We start from the raw sequence: 17,500 nt of genomic DNA, 5'->3' as shown, positions 1-17,500 counted from the left end.
CAAAGACGGTGCAGGTGTAGGTGCAGGTGTAGGTGCAGGTGTAGGTGCAGGTGTAGGTACAGGTACAGGTGTAGGTGCAGGTGGAGGTGCAGGTACAGGTGGAGGTGTAGTTGCAGGTGTAGGTACAGGTGGAGGTACAGGTGGAGGTACAGGTGGAGGTGCAGGTGTAGTTGCAGGTGGAGGTGTAGGTACAGGTGTAGTTGCAGGTGTAGGTGCAGGTGGAGGTACAGGTGTAGGTACAGGTGCAGGTACAGGTGCAGGTGGAGGTGTAGGTACAGGTGGAGGTGTAGGTACAGGTGTAGGTACAGGTGCAGGTACAGGTGCAGGTGTAGGTACAGGTGTAGGTACAGGTGTAGGTACAGGTGGAGGTACAGGTGCAGGTGGAGGTGCAGGTGCGGTCTGACTTACGGTCCACAGCAGGTTCTGGTGTGTGATCATCAGCTGGACCAGGTGAGCCCCCCTCACCGCCTCCTCCATCTCCTCCTGCTGCATGGTGATGGAGCGCTTGTTACCACGGTGACGGCAGGCGAACAGGTTGGGCGCCACGACCATGGAGACGTTCCAGAGAGACATCCTGTTCTGGTCCTGGTGAGAGACCACCTTACGCAGGAAGACCAGCAGAGCCTGTAACCATGGAAACATGTTCAGGTTTATCTGTAACCATGGAAACATGTTCAGGTTTATCTGTAACCATGGAAACACATATGTTTTGATGTACAGACGGCAGGTTAAGATTAGCTATAAATTGTGATGTCATCACCTGCAGCAGTGATGTCACCGCCTGCAGCAGTGATGTCATCACCTGCAGCAGTGATGTCATCACCTGCAGCAGTGATGTCATCGCCTGCAGCAGTGATGTCATCGCCTGCAGCAGTGATGTCATCACCTGCAGCAGTGATGTCATTGCCTGCAGCAGTGATGTCATTGCCTGCAGCAGTGATGTCACAGGTGAGCAGCAGTGATGTCATCGCCTGCAGCAGTGATGTCATCGCCTGCAGCAGTGATGTCATCGCCTGCAGCAGTGATGTCATCACATGCAGCAGTGATGTCACAGGTGAGCAGCAGTGATGTCATCACCTGCAGCAGTGACGTCATCGCCTGCAGCAGTGATGTCATCGCATGCAGCAGTGATGTCACAGGGGGTACGGGGGGGGGGGGGGCAGCAGTGATATTTACCCTCAGAGTGTCTCGGTGGGATTCTGGAAGCAGCAACGTCAGAAGCTGCAGAGCCTGAACCTGATGGACCACCGACGGCACACCTGAGACACACAGGGGAGACTAGTCAGGGGGGGTGTGTGTGTGTGTGTGTGTGTGTGTGTGTGTGTGTGTGTGTGTGTGTGTGTGTGTGTGTGTGTGTGTTACTCTGTGTGTGTGTACCCAGCATGGCGAGGTAGGTGGACAGGTGTGTGTGTGTGTGTGTGTCTGTGTGTGTGTGTGTGTGTGTGTGTGTGTGTGTGTGTGTGTGTGTGTGTGTGTGTGTGTTACTCTGTGTGTGTGTACCCAGCATGTCGAGGTAGGTGGACAGGTGTGTGTGTGTGTGTGTGTGTGTGTGTGTGTGTGTGTGTGTGTGTGTGTGTGTGTGTGTGTGTGTGTGTGTCTGGGTTCCCGCGGGTCCTTAAAAAGTCTTAAATTCATCATAAAGTTTCTGTAGGTATTACATTTTTAGCCGGTGCGTTTAATGACGATGGGAAAGTAGAGTGTCCCACCGTAAAACATGTAATAGATTAATGTAGTACGTAGACTGTCCTCCAAAGACTGGTTTGACAGTCGCTTCCTCTCGTATGTTTTTATCGAGTTCATCTTGGAGAACGCAGCCTCGCAGGTGTAGGTTGACCCCAACATGGTGAGCACATACATAGCCAGCGTCTTCAATGTGCCATAGTCCTCGGGACAAGACAGGAGAGCAGCCTTCATGTCGCCTGCGGCCTGGAGTTCAGCCAGCTCGCTCTGAACGGCCGCCTCGTCCAACGCCATCATTTTCACCGTGTTTGTGGAGAATTCTCCGCCTGGGCTGATGGTGAATGGGTCACGCACAAATCCAATGACATCCCTGGAAATGAAAAAGTCATTGAATCTAGCGGAGAAGTTGTCTTTTAATTGTGTGATGAATGTCTTCATCTTGTGTGTTACGTTGCTCAGTGCAGCAGCCTCCCTGACAACAAGTCTGCGTGAAACACATCAAGTTTTTCCACCAAATCCACCACTGATGTTTCTTTTCCTTGCAGCTGGAGATTAAATGTGTTCAAATGGGAGAAAATGTCTGTTAAAAACGTTGCACATGTATTCTCTGTCTAGCATGATGCGGAGATGGTCAGCTGCTGCTTTTGATTTACTTTGTTTGAAATGATCCACTACTTGGGCACGCTGCAGTGCTTTGCCCTTACTGAGCCAGCTCACGTCATGGTGGAGTAACAGGTCATCATGAGAAGCCTGGCGGTGCTGCGTGCTTGAATAATTTTCATTGTTTTCTCCATCACCTCTTTGAGCTCCCCGCTGAGCTTTGCACACAGCACGCTGTGATGGATAATACAGTGAAGTGCGTTAGCTTTAGGAGCGACGGTCTTTATTCTGCTCACCAGACCCTTGGTCTTGCCAATCATGGCAGGTGCACCATCTGTCTCAATTCTTGGTGCAATGTCTGATAAACATAGCCTCAAATCATCCTCAATTTGTGCACGATTCCGGTATTTCGTTTTGAGTGCAGTCATTTTCTGCCTCACACAAATATGTCGACGCGAAAGGAGGAGAATCTTCAATGTGACGTCACAGAGTTGAGTATTCCTGCATCAATGCCCAGAATGACCAAAGAGGGCAGGAGGTGAAACATTACGTGTTGGACTAAATACATGTTGACATATATGTAGTGTATTTTCTGCTACAGATCTATGTATTATGTATTTCTATGTATTTCTAAGCATTTCTAAGCTAAAAGTTCTGTGTCTGTGTAGGCCTGTATTATAATTTATATAATAGTCATAGTCATAAGATGGGGCCTTCTCTGTGTGAACTTGATATGAACTTCCGTTCATAATAGACAGAGGCTGAGGAGGACTGCTGATACCATCCTAATAATGGTACCATTCTATACAATGGTAATTAATATCAGGAGGTATTGGATCATGGGAACATAAACAAGTAATTGATTGTGCCTGTGTTCATGCTTAGGACGTGTAACTTCAGTATAAAAAGATTGGGCAAACAGAGACAGGGACAGAGACAGAGAATGGAGGCTCCATTGGAACAGAGGGACACCTTAGCAGCCTCAGATTTGATAGAGTTCTGTCTCCACTATTGGCAATAAAGAAAACTAAAAAGAGCGTTGACTTGGTCTTAATTAATTCATTCTTCTTACTCGGAGGGTGATAAAATTCACCACAATCATGGCGCTGCGAGCAGGGTGGTTCTCTCTCTCTCATTTTGTGTTGTGAGGACACAATGTGAGGATTTCTGTAGACGACAGATGATTTCTGCAGATATATGAAACTGAGGTTTGAAGACGACGCAGGTTTGCGTACTTTTATTAATTGATATCAATGTTCTGTTAATTCTCTGCTGTGTATAAAAAGTCTCTCTCCCCCTCCCTCTTCTGCTCAGTCTATCTCTGACACACACACACACACACACACACACACTCATGCCTTGACATAAACAGAGGGATATTCTTCCTTAATGTACACGAAGCACGCACATACAATAGAAAGGCTGTTTTACTAAACTTGTTTCATCGATTCGCCTGGCTGAAGTTGTGTGGATTTGATTGTGCTCTTGGCTTCACAACAAAACTCATCCGTTCTGACGTTCTGCTCTGTGTCAGCCATAAACTTGAGACGGTTTGAGGCTGGAACTCAAAAGGCTCTGACGCTGGTCTGCGCAGAGAGAGAGCGCGGATGGAAAGTTGCGTGTGACAGTCAAGGCGCAGTCTGCTGCAAGACACAGGAAGGCTGTTTTTCCTGTCATTTTCTGATTCTTTCCTATTCAAGAGTATATGGTAAATAAACATCTCCTTTCTCTATAAAAAGGAGGCATGAGCCGTTTAATGGACTTATATATATATATAAATAAATTAGACAAGAACAATCCTCTTCCTCCATAAGAAGAGTGATTGATGAGCTCTGTTAGACAGAGTAGTAAGGAATATATACACACACATACACGGAAGTTATCCTTTTTCATATCTCTCTCTTCCATTTTTGGCTTTTTGGTTATGTTTGCTCTGTTCATAGCTTGCGCTTGTAAAAATGTTTTTGAAGATTGTTTTTATAATTACGGTATAAGACATTATTATTATCTGTAGTGGATGTTTTTGGAAAGGTTGTCTTGATCATCTGTGTGGATGATTAATTGAGGATTGATAGTTTATTGATTAATTGATAAACTGCCTGGTTGATGAATTCATGGTTGTGATTGATAATTATTTGTTTATGGTTACATTGCTTTGATTGATTGATTGGTAACCAATTAACTGAGTGGCGGATTAATTGATTTCTGTGATTGACTTGTTTGACTGAAGGTAATTGTAATTGTATGCAAGGTTGATTGATTGATGGGTGTAATGAAGTGGTTGATTGATTGGATTAATTGCTTTAATTGATGATGATCAATTGATTGATTGATTGATTGATTGATTGGATTTTTATGAGTAATTGATTTGTCCAATTTGGTATTTGATTAATGATTAGCCTTTGACCTAGTAATAACGGGTCAGCTAATGATAGCATCTTGATTTATTATTAGTTTATTACTATTGGCCCATTGGTTTATTAGCTTATAGTGAGTAAAAGATAGTTGATTAATTGATTATTGGTTAATTTGTGTAAGTAGGATTTATTAATTGTGAAAGTGAACTTTTACCATCTTTCACTGAGCTGTTTATTATAAATTCAAAATCAACTTAAACCTTTGATTTAATTGGTTAATTAAGTAAACTACACTGGTGTCCATTGCCCTTCTTCATTAACATTAAAATTCATCTTTTTATATATTAATAGTACGGTTGGATTCAAATTTATATTTACATATATTTGTACATGGTACACATGCCTTGTGTATAACAGGATTATATCACAACTTGCACTGAATTTAAAATACACATGAGTAGTTTTGATTTGTGACGACTTCTGATTTGTGCATAATCTGAGCAGCATTTAATTCAATCATACTAATAAATAAAATAAAGTCAAAAGGAAAGTTAGTTGGATTATCGTCTGTTGAGGTTTACAAAAAGTGTGTTTGAATAGACAATTTTTGGGAAAAAGTGGTCTGTTGTCTAACTTGGGGATTGCTCAGTATTTACAACAAGGTCACTTTGTGAAGTAAAAAGTTCAGAACCTTTCGCTTTCCAATTTCCTTTACAAATGATAAAGAAATTCAGAAATAAAAATCTGTGTGTGGAAATGGGTGCAGGTGCAGCAAGGGCTACCACCCCAGTGGAGATGGTAGAGAAAATAATCCCCCGTGAAGGGAATTGATAAAATATCTAAAATATTTAATAAAAGATGGGCAGAAATTGACCAGCCCTGGTCGCCAGAGGGTACCTTCGATCCAGAGGTGATAAAAACATTGCAAGTGCTCGTCAATACATGCAAAACAGAACAGAAGAAAGGCAGAAAATAGCAGAGAAGAAAAGAACTGCATCGCAAGAAAGAACATGCCCAGAAAGAGCAAGATCAAGAGACACTCAGAAAACTCAACCAAATACAGTTGACAGGACACAAAAACAAAGAGAAGAAGCAAGCACCAGTAATGCAGTATCAGCCACAGCCAAATCAACCGCAGCCACCCTTAACACCAGCCACGCAGGTCACTACTCAGCCTCAATATCCTCAACCGGTCTATGGTCAACCCCAGGGATGAAGAGGAGAAAACAGAGGAGATACTGGACCAGGTGGCAGAGGAAATGGGAATACAGGCCCCTTCATGACACGATGCTTTAATTGCGGCAGAGTGGGCCATCAAGCTCGCAACTGTGGGAGACCAGGAGGAGGAAACCCTAGAGGGGATATGCTTTCAGACAGCGCGGACCCCGAGCACAACAATGGCAACAACAGCAGCCACCAATGGGACCGGTAAACCCTTACAGGGGGCCGGCACCAGGATTCTAGGGGTGCCCAGAGAACCCGAAAGGGGGGTGTCAGCTGGAAAATGATTCAACAATTGGGTAAAAGTAAACAATCGTCCATTGAAACTGATGGCAGATTGCGGAGCTACTTTTACCTGTATCCAGCATCATGATGCTACACACCTTCCTATGTCTGGCAAAACAAACCCCCATTGGACTATTTGGAAGAGATGCATTATGCAGATTGAAGTGTACAATAAAATGTACACCAGACGGCTGTTTGGTGGAAGTGAAACATGAAAATGATCATCAAATGACCATGAAAGCAGAAGCTGAAGCACCAGTGGTCTATTGGATTGGAAATCTCAGTCAAGATCTGATTGAACCAGCAAGAGTGTGAGAAAAGATCATTTCTGCAAACTTACTGGGAGCTAGCATACCAGAATATGCACTACACTGCACGCTCCAGTATTTCAAAGATCCCACCAACTCAGATCCAGATGAGTGGCTGAAAACCCGACCGAAACAAGTTCAACTCAGTTCAGGATGTATAATCTTGGGCCGACAAGGTTCTGCAATGAAGATAAATAAGGATGTTATTTGAACCAGGAACATAAGATCGAGGGAAGCATTCCTCATGTGACTCTAATGATTGCTGAAGATTATGAACAGAAGCATATTGGGGCAATGATGGCAGAATCAGAAGAGGCCATCTTTGTAACGACAAAAGAAAACCCAGCTGTCTGGATAAGTAAAGATCAGCAATTCATCAAAATTATGATCTAAGCACAAAGAGTTGGTCAACCACAGACTGTACAAATGACAAATGAGTCAATGTTGTCTGTCACACCTGACAGGAACTTCATGGAAGAAATGTCAGAACAGATTCAAGAGAGCTTGTGGTCCCAATACAACACCGAAGCATTTCTGACATTCAGAAGCTGTAAGGAAAGCACCCAGACCAAGGAAGGTCAGAGAAATGATGAAATTCTTGGGGATTACAGGTTATAGTTCTGCATGGACTGAGAATTACACAGAACTCACAGGGCCCCTGAGAGCTATGATCAAAGACACTGGAAGTGGTCAATTGCATTGTAATCTCATTTGGACACAAGAAGGTCACCTGGCATTTGCAACAATTAAACAGAAATTGCTAGAGGCACCAGCATCGACATTGCCTGATTATTCTAAAAATTTTGTGATGTATGTCTCGTCATCTCCTGAGGGCAAACATGCCTGTGCTGTTCTTGCTCAACCCACGGGTACGGGGACTAGCCCCCAACCTATTGCATATTATTCTTCTGCTTATTCATAAGTGGAGATGGGCTTTGCCCCATGCTATAGAGCTCTGATAGGAGTTTATAGAATGTATGAGAAAGCATCAGGTCTTACGATGGGCTATCCATTGACAATTGTGACCCACCACAGTCTGAGGAATCTCTTAAACCATGGCAAGTTCACTTTGACGATGCCTAGACTTAGAGACTATCATAGACTTTTAGAACAAGAGGATGTTACTTTAACTAGGTGTAATACGATTAACCTAGCCGACACTTTGCCAACTCCTGATGATGGGGAGCCGTATGATTGTTTAGTTGAAGCAGAAAAATATTCTGAACTTCGATCAGACCTACAAGTACTCCCACTCCGGGAGCCAGATTTAGAATATTGGACTGATGGGTCTTGTTACAGAACAGGAGATAAATTAAGTGCAGGATATGCAATTGTTAAAGCGGAAGGCTCTGACTTTGTAACTGAGAAAGCTGAAGCTGTTCCACAGCCATGTTCAGCACAGCTCGCTGAATTGATTGCTTTAACGCAAGCTTGTCTAAATGGCAGAAGGTAAGCGTGTCACAATATACACCGACTCTGCATATGCTCATTCAGTTTGTCATCTGTTTGCTGCAGTATGGAAGGGACGTGGCTTTAAGAAGACTGATGGTTCCCCCATATAGCATCATGCACAAATTGTGAAGCTGTTAAATGCTGTAATGAAACCTAAAGAAATAGCTATAGCTAAATGTGCAGCACATAAATCAGATACATCTAGAGTTACTCGAGGTAACAATGCAGCAGATGAAGCCGCAAAGGTAGCTGCTGGGGCACATAAGACAGAGAAAGTCCTTTTGGTTACACATGTAGTAGACTTAGAAGACAATATCACACTCAGAGACATAGTGTTGATGCAAGAAGGAGCTAATACAATGGACAAACAGTTGTGGTTGGCTAGAGGTAAAAGTAAAGATGCCACAGGTCTGTGGAGAAATCATGATGGCCTGGTGGTTGCACCTCCGGACTTATTGAGTTTGTTGATTAATGACGCGCATGGACTCGCCCATGCGGCGAGGGGGGAAGTGAGCAGGAAATTTATAAAAGAATATGGTTTTTGGACATCTTTTTTGCTAGAACAGATTGATTATGTCATAGGAAGGTGCACAATTTGTTTGAAGAATAACATCAGGAGAGGTGTACTAACCCCACCAGGACACATTCCAACACCTAATGGTCCTAGGAGGGAACTTGTTATTGACTATGTGGACATGATTTGTCCAGTAGGAGGTAAGAGATACATGTTGGTAGTTGGGGATAGATTTAGCAGATGGGTGGAAGCATGCCCTGTAGCTTCTCCAGAAAGAAGATGGTCGGACTCTTTGACTGATGTTTTGTGAATTTATTCAAATTCATTCTACACCGTAAGAGCTGAGTGAAACAAAAATAAATATGAATTCACCACAACCAGCAGGAAAGTCAACGCGAGATTGTCCAGAGAGCCAGGAGGTCTCTCATACAGCCTCTAGAAAACCAAGAAGCCCCAGGCTGGTTCGGGAGATCCGAGTCCCGATTCGGTTCAAAGACTACAGTTAAAAGAGAAAGGACGAAGGAGCTGCAAGATTTGTCACCCTTTTATTTCTATCTATCTCTCTCCCCTCTTTCTTCTATCTTTATGGCCCGAGGCAGTAAGAACAACTGACCTCCAACGAGAAGGTCAAGTGCTAGTGACCTCTGATCCTAAGCAAAAGCAATGAAGATACAGTTTTCCATGGAAGTATCTTTTGATTTGAGGACATTGGACTATTGGGAAATGAGGTTACAAGGTGACCTCAGATGATTATATTGTGACAGCGTATGAGGAGTTGATTAAGTGTAAGATGTATTTCATCAGTTCTTACTATTGATGATAATTGATCAATGCTAAAAGTAAAGAATGTTTGACATGATATTATTAATTCATATCTTCTTATTAATTCATATGAGTCTACTTTTGATTGTTCTTATTTGAGAGTCAAATGAAGCTAAAGTTAAAAGATTTCTTTGTGTTTAAGTATTATATGAGTTGATGATTAGAGTAATATTGCACTGATTGCTCATTGAAGAATGTTAGTGTACTGCAAGCATTGAAATAGTGTAAGCGTAAGCTCTTATCACGACAATGTTTAATTTTCACGTATAGTCACTTTTAGCAGATGATTGTTAGCAGCTAAGGTTAATTTGGATGCTTATGTTGTCTTGTATTATGTCCCTGTAGCAGTGATACTAGGTTTCTTTTATGGAAGCTCAGAAGCTTCCAAGGGGGGAATATGTAGTGTATTTTCTGCTACAGATCTATGTATTATGTATTTCTATGTATTTCTAAGCATTTCTAAGCTAAAAGTTCTGTGTCTGTGTAGGCCTGTATTATAATTTATATAATAGTCATAGTCATAAGATGGGGCCTTCTCTGTGTGAACTTGATATGAACTTCCGTTCATAATAGACAGAGGCTGAGGAGGACTGCTGATACCATCCTAATAATGGTACCATTCTATACAATGGTAATTAATATCAGGAGGTATTGGATCATGGGAACATAAACAAGTAATTGATTGTGCCTGTGTTCATGCTTAGGACGTGTAACTTCAGTATAAAAAGATTGGGCAAACAGAGACAGGGACAGAGACAGAGAATGGAGGCTCCATTGGAACAGAGGGACACCTTAGCAGCCTCAGATTTGATAGAGTTCTGTCTCCACTATTGGCAATAAAGAAAACTAAAAAGAGCGTTGACTTGGTCTTAATTAATTCATTCTTCTTACTCGGAGGGTGATAAAATTCACCACATATTGAGGAAAGTATTCCGGTTAAAAGGAAACAGATTTCATATTTCAGCAGAATGGATACTTGGCGAGCTGTACAGGAAGTCCTGAGTCATAAGATGATCGTTGTGGATAAAGGGAAGACTTTGAAGGTATGTAGCATTATAGCTGTTAGCTTACTTTAGCTGAGTGGCTAGCCGAGCTAACCGCTAATACTATTACGGCTGTGAGCAACCATATAATTCATGAGTGGTCTTGAATGAATCAGGAGAATCTAAGCTTTCTAACAATGTACGGCATGAATATATATGTTTAAGGGTTGGTGTTTAAAACATTCAGAAGAACTTGTGGCTACCTCCTAACATCCGTCCCGTCCCGTAGGCGGAACAGCGTGTTTTACGTGTCTGCAGTTCCGGTTCTTCATGTTGGCTGAAACAGACAAGTCACCCTCAAACATGCTGAGACCATGTTGAAGTTTGGCTGCAGTTAGTCTTCCCTAATGTTTATGTGGCTTTGAGGATGTTCCTCACGGTGCTGGTGACAAACTGTGAGGGGGGGGGGGGGGGGTCATTTTCTCATTTGGGGAGAATCAGAAATGAGCCTGAAGTCCTTTTTATCATTACTGGCAACAGAGTCTGAACCTGTCAGAGACCTGGACTTTAGAGATGCTGGAGGAGTTTGCTAGGAAAAAGGTCATTGCATAAGGGAACTACTCCAGTGTGTGTGTGTGTGTGTGTGTGTGTGTGTGTGTGTGTGTGTTAATGTGCATTGTGTTTTTTATGACTCTGAAATCATTAGTTGTTGGGATGTTTGATATTGTGGAGATTGTAAAAACAGGTTGTTGCTATTCTTTGAAGAGTTTCTGCATATCTGAGTGTACACTATTAATACACACACACACACACACACACACACACACACACACACACACACACACACACTGCATGTGCTGAGAGTCTGGTGTTTATCAGTCAGTGTGAATCCTGTAGTTCAGGAGTTTCCAACAACTACTACTTCCACACCTGTGCACTAGTAAACTAGTTGTCTGTTGTATTGGGGTGTGTGTGTGTGTGTGTGTGTGTGTGTGTGTGTGTGTGTGTGTGTATATGTGTGTGTGTGTGTGTATGTGTGTGTGTGTGTATGTGTGTGTGTGTGTGTGTGTGTATGTGTGTGTGTATGTATGTGTGTGTGTGTGTGTGTATGTGTGTGTGTATGTATGTGTGTGTGTGTGTGTGTATTTAACCATGTCCATATAAATGGGATACAGATGTGGTTTTCAAGCAGAAATGTACATTGAACATGTTTCTTTTAATCTTTGCACTTTCATCAAACTGTACTGTCCTCCGTCCGTCCGCCCGTCCGTCCGTCTGTCCGTCTGTCCGTCCGTCCGTCCGTCCGTCGGGGTCGGGTCGTAGTTCTGCTTGAATTTCCTCTCAAAATGCAGATTGATGATTTCAAGCCCTAACCTCCCTAGAGGGGTCGTATCCTTCTCACCTTTTTCACTCATGACCTGTTTTCATGTCTGTTTTTATTTAATTTTCATTTGAGGGTCCGGCCCCCAAGGTGACCGGCCCCCAAGGTGACCGGCCCCCAAGGTGACTGGCCCTCTGACGAATAGAGTTGGTGACCCCTGCTGTAGGTGCTGCCGGTGCGTTTAAAGATGATGGGAAAGTAGAGTGTCTAATAGTTGATTAATGTAGTACGTAGACTGTAGATTTAGTGTAGAATGAGAGTCTCCCTGTTTAACGGTACGTGGGCTACAGACGTTGACGTCGGGCTGAGTGGCGCGGTTGTAGAGGTGTGAGATGGGAAAGTGTAAATTGAACGACAAGTGGCTGGAAGAGGATACATTAGGAGGTGGTTGGCACCGGCTGAAAACAGAAATGAGGCAATGTGCAAATTCTGCAAAAAGACGTTTTCATTAGGGACCGTGGGGCTCAAAGCCGTCGAGTCACATATGAGAGGAGCAAAGCACCAGCGGTATGTGGCAGCAGCTAGCCATAGCGGGGCCAGGCTAATCCCTGCAATGTTTTCATCAAGACCTAAGGACACATTCAGACGCCACCTCTCAGTCGGCTATGACAAATTTCATTTCACCGCCAGACGTCCAAAAGGCAGAGGTACTGTGGGTTCTCCAACGAGGACATACGTGGAGTCTTTGCTGCGATGTTTCCAGATTAGCAGCGAAGTCGTTCACCTGTGCTGAAAATAAAACTGCATGTTGCCAGATACGGCTTCATTCATAAAGAAGGAGCTATCACGCAGCAGAGAAGCCAGATGTTGTCATGTTTGATGAAACATGTTTATCTAAATGCAGGTTCCTCTCCAGTGAGGTCAGAGGACAGGAAGTCATGGCCTTCAGTGATTGGATGGAACATCACGTGTTGACAGCTTCCTGCATGAGGTCATGAACGGATACTTTGTGGAGAAGCTGCTGCTTCTGTCCCAGGGACAAGCTACTGTGGAGCGTGGCTTCTCCAACAAGGAGGTGGAGAACGAAGACACTATAGTCTCACAGAGACTAGTCTGAGACTATGTGAGGATGTGTGGTGGTACAGGTACAGGATCTTCTTGGAAGATGAGAGGAAGAAAAAGGAAAAGACAAACCAGAGGAACGAGAGAAAAGAGGTTGAAGAGCTGCGCTGTGTGTGAAACTAGAGAAGGACACAGATGGTCTTGCAGAGAAGGCTGAGAGTACAGCACGGGCCAAGATGGCAGAACTTATCACTGAATCCAATCCATGAGAAAAAGATGCAAGGAGAGGAAAGGAGAGGGGGGGGGGTTGGTGGACCGAGAAGAGAGCGGCAGACCTACGCCACGGCTTGAGAAGATGTTACAAACAATGGACCTCTCTGTTCACCTGTTCACTGAGCCATGATGGAGCCATGATGAGTCTGCCTTACATGGGTCCTTCATGCTATGTGTTGTGTTTAATGTAATCTAATGTGTGTGTGTGTGTGTGTGTGTGTGTGTGTGTGTGTGTGTGTGTGTGTGTGTGTTGCGTCTGATTGGCCAAACAGTGTTGGAGGGTTAATGTTAGTTATTATACTATAAAAGGTTTTAAAGGTCTTAGTTTACACAGTAAACACGTTGTCGGAGGCATTGAGGCAATAAACTGAATATTCTAAAGAAATGACATTTAAATTATATTTGTTGAGGTTTTAAAGTATTAAACTTTACTTTTAAAATGCTGCAAGAACCCTGTCTGTGTGTGTGTGTGTGTGTGTGTGTGTGTGTGTGTGTGTGTGTGTGTGTGTGTGTGTGTGTGTGTGTTACTGTGTGTGTGTGTGTGTGTGTGTGTGTGTGTGTGTGTGTGTGTGTGTGTGTGTGTGTGTGTGTGTTACTGTGTGTGTGTGTGTGTTACTGTGTGTGTGTGTGTGTGTGTGTGTGTGTGTGTGTGTGTGTGTGTGTGTGTGTTACTGTGTGTGTGTGTGTGTTACTGTGTGTGTGTGTGTGTGTGTGTGTGTGTGTGTGTGTGTGTGTACCCAGCACAGCGAGGTAGGAGGTCAGGTGTGTGTGTGTCAGCAGGGGTGAGGGTAGTTCTCTGATGAAGAGCTTCAGCAGACCTGCAGCGTCGACCTGTCTCACTGCCGACCAGTCGAACCCTCCGGAGCACCTGTCTATCTCTCCACGCAGGTACTACACACACACACACACACACACACACACACACACACACACACACACACACACACAGTGTAACACACACACACACACACACACACACACACACACACACACAGCCCACACACACAGTGTAACACACACACACACACACAGAGTAACACACCCACACACACATACACACAGCCGGGAAAACACAGTATTCATATTAATATGTGTGTGTGTGTGTTACTCTGTGTGTGTGTGTGTCTGTGTGTGTGTGTGTGTGTGTGTGTGTTACTCTGTGTGTGTGTGTGTGTGTGTGTGTGTGTGTTACTCTGTGTGTGTGGGTGTGTGTGTGTGTGTGTGTGTTACCTTTAGTCTAGCAGCTGATCCTGGTACTCTGAGAATCCCTTCAGTCTGTAAACCGCTCTGCTCTAAAATACACAACAACTACACACTCACACACACACACACACACACACACAGAGTAACACACACACACACACACACACACACACACACACACACACACACACACAGAGTAACACACACACACACACACACACACACGCACACACACACACACACACACACACACACACACAGTAACACACACACACACACACACACACACACACACACACACACACACACACACACACACAGTAACACACACACACACACACACACACACACACACACACACACACACAGAGAGTAACACACACAGAGTAACACACACACACACACACACACACACACACAGAGTAACACACACACACACACACACACACACACAGAGTAACACACACACACACACACACACACACGCAGAGTAACACACACACACACACACACACACACACACACACACACACACACACACAGAGTAACACACACACACACACACACACACACACACACACACACACACACACAGAGTAACACACAGAGACACACACACACACACACAGAGTAACACACACACACACACACACAGAGTAACACACACACACACACACACACACACACACACACACAGAGTAACACACACACACAGGTGAACATGTGATCGTGTGTCCTCTGTGAATCGTGCGTTCTGATTGGTCACCTTCTGGACCACGATGGGAACTTTGACCCCGGCCGCTGACTTCCTGTCGCTGAGCAGCAGCGCGTCCAGAGGAACGCCGAACACGCCGCCGTCTGCAAACACGTGAGTACGATTATTATTACTGATCCCCGTCAGCTGATCCCAGGCCAGCTGATCCCAGGCCAGCTGATCCCAGGCCAGCTGATCCCAGGCCAGCTGATCCCCGGCCAGCTGATCCCCGGCCAGCTGATCCCCGGTCAGCTGATCCCGGTCAGCTGATCCCCGGTCAGCTGATCCCGGTCAGCTGACCCCCGGCCAGCTGACCCTAACCCTGCTCGTGGTGAGGGAATGAAACGCACCCCTGCGGCGGCGGCGAGGCGGGCGGGTGCGCTTGGTTCGGACGCCCAGACACAGCAGGAAGGTGGAGAGCTCGATGTGAGCGATGAAGCCCAGACGCCGAAGGTCACATGATGAGAGGTCATCTGCAACGGTGAGGGGGGGGGAGACAGGTACAAACTACACACACACACACACACACACACACACACACACACACACACACACAGTTAAATTTGGTTGCAGACTACATTTCCCAGCATTCCCAGCAGCAGGAGGTCAGAGGTCAAACTCACCAGCAGGTTACTGCTGTCGTCTCCATGGAAACGTTGGCAGTCCCAACAAGCCCCGCCCCCTTTGTGTTCAGCCACGCCCTCTGAATACGGACAGTCCCTCAGCAGCCAATCAGCTGCTCTCACCTCGTCCACAGGTGTGTGTGTGTCAGAGTGTGTGTGTGTATCAGTGTGTGTGTCAGAGTGTGTGTGTGTGTCAGAGTGTGTGTGTGTGTCAGAGTGTGTGTGTGTGTCAGAGTGTGTATCAGAGTGTGTGTGTGTATCAGTGTGTGTGTCAGAGTGTGTGTCAGAGTGTGTATCAGAGTGTGTGTGTGTATCAGAGTGTGTATCAGAGTGTGTGTGTGTATCAGTGTGTGTGTCAGAGTGTGTATCAGAGTGTGTGTGTGTATCAGAGTGTGTATCAGAGTGTGTGTGTGTGTCAGAGTGTGTGTGTTCAGGTAGGAAGATGTGCAGAGTCGGTCTCACTGTAAAACAGGAAGTTCATGTTCATAAAAACACTAAAGTCGTCAACAGCTGATCAAGGAAGCACAAACAGTAAGTCAGCCTGCTAGCTCCTCCCCCTGCTGGAGGAACAGCCTGGCAGCTCCTCCCCCTGCCGGAGGAACAGCCTGGCAGCTCCTCCCCCTGCCGGAGGAACAGCCTGTCAGCTCCTCCCCCTGCCGGAGGAACAGCCTGGCAGCTCCTCCCCCTGCCGGAGGAACAGCCTGGCAGCTCCTCCCCCTGCTGGAGGAACAGCCTGGCAGCTCCTCCCTCCCCCTGCTGGAGGAACAGCCTGGTAGCTCCTCCCCCTGCTGGAGGAACAGCCTGGCAGCTCCTCCCCCTGCCGGAGTAGCCTGGCAGCTAGTCCCTCCCCCTGCCGGAGGAACAGCCTGGCAGCTCCTCCCCCTGCTGGAGGAACAGCCTGTCAGCTCCTCCCCCTCCCTGCTGGAGGAACAGCCTGGCAGCTCCTCCCCCTGCCGGAGTAGCCTGGCAGCTAGTCCCTCCCCCTGCCGGAGGAACAGCCTGGCAGCTCCTCCCCCTGCTGGAGGAACAGCCTGTCAGCTCCTCCCCCTCCCTGCTGGAGGAACAGCCTGTCAGCTCCTCCCCCTCCCTGCTGGAGGAACAGCCTGGCAGCTCCTCCCCCTGCCGGAGGAACAGCCTGGCAGCTCCTCCCCCTGCCGGAGGAACAGCCTGTCAGCTCCTCCCCCTGCCGGAGGAACAGCCTGGCAGCTCCTCCCCCTGCCGGAGGAACAGCCTGGCAGCTCCTCCCCCTGCTGGAGGAACAGCCTGGCAGCTCCTCCCTCCCCCTGCTGGAGGAACAGCCTGGTAGCTCCTCCCCCTGCTGGAGGAACAGCCTGGCAGCTCCTCCCCCTGCCGGAGTAGCCTGGCAGCTAGTCCCTCCCCCTGCCGGAGGAACAGCCTGGCAGCTCCTCCCCCTGCTGGAGGAACAGCCTGTCAGCTCCTCCCCCTCCCTGCTGGAGGAACAGCCTGGCAGCTCCTCCCCCTGCCGGAGTAGCCTGGCAGCTAGTCCCTCCCCCTGCCGGAGGAACAGCCTGGCAGCTCCTCCCCCTGCTGGAGGAACAGCCTGTCAGCTCCTCCCCCTCCCTGCTGGAGGAACAGCCTGTCAGCTCCTCCCCCTCCCTGCTGGAGGAACAGCCTGGCAGCTCCTCCCCCTGCCGGAGTAGCCTGGCAGCTAGTCCCTCCCCCTGCCGGAGGAACAGCCTGGCAGCTCCTCCCCCTGCTGGAGGAACAGCCTGGCAGCTCCTCCCCCTCCCTGCTGGAGGAACAGCCTGGCAGCTCCTCCCCCTCCCTGCCGGAGTTACAGCCTGGCAGCTCCTCCCCCTGCTGGAGGAACAGCCTGGCAGCTCCTCCCCCTGCTGGAGGAACAGCCTGGCAGCTCCTCCCCCTGCCGGAGTAGCCTGGCAGCTCCTCCCTCCCCCTGCCGGAGGAACAGCCTGGTAGCTCCTCCCCCTGCTGGAGGAACAGCCTGGCAGCTCCTCCCCCTGCTGGAGGAACAGCCTGGCAGCTCCTCCCTCCCCCTGCTCGAGGAACAGCCTGGCAGCTCC

The 17,500-nt window shown here is 46.8% G+C and overlaps 1 protein-coding gene across 1 annotated transcript in view; it reads right to left on the bottom strand.

The window, feature by feature from the left end:
- Window positions 1-17,500, bottom strand: part of arhgap28 (Rho GTPase activating protein 28) — a 26,771-nt gene that overhangs the window by 4,353 nt on the left and 4,918 nt on the right. Inside the window, exons 5-11 of the mRNA XM_053342760.1 lie at window positions 15,459-15,594; window positions 15,186-15,342; window positions 14,848-14,939; window positions 14,109-14,186; window positions 13,616-13,769; window positions 1,177-1,259; window positions 409-624 (exon numbers count right to left, since the gene is read on the bottom strand). Of these exons, the coding sequence (XP_053198735.1) occupies window positions 409-624; window positions 1,177-1,259; window positions 13,616-13,769; window positions 14,109-14,186; window positions 14,848-14,939; window positions 15,186-15,342; window positions 15,459-15,594 (916 nt within the window). The remainder of the gene's footprint in view (window positions 1-408; window positions 625-1,176; window positions 1,260-13,615; window positions 13,770-14,108; window positions 14,187-14,847; window positions 14,940-15,185; window positions 15,343-15,458; window positions 15,595-17,500) is intronic.

This window comes from Scomber japonicus, chromosome 21 (assembly GCF_027409825.1).
Source record: "Scomber japonicus isolate fScoJap1 chromosome 21, fScoJap1.pri, whole genome shotgun sequence".
Lineage (NCBI taxonomy): Eukaryota > Metazoa > Chordata > Actinopteri > Scombriformes > Scombridae > Scomber > Scomber japonicus.
The sequence above is the reverse complement of the archived record's forward strand: the minus strand, read 5'-3'. Positions and strand labels throughout refer to the sequence as shown.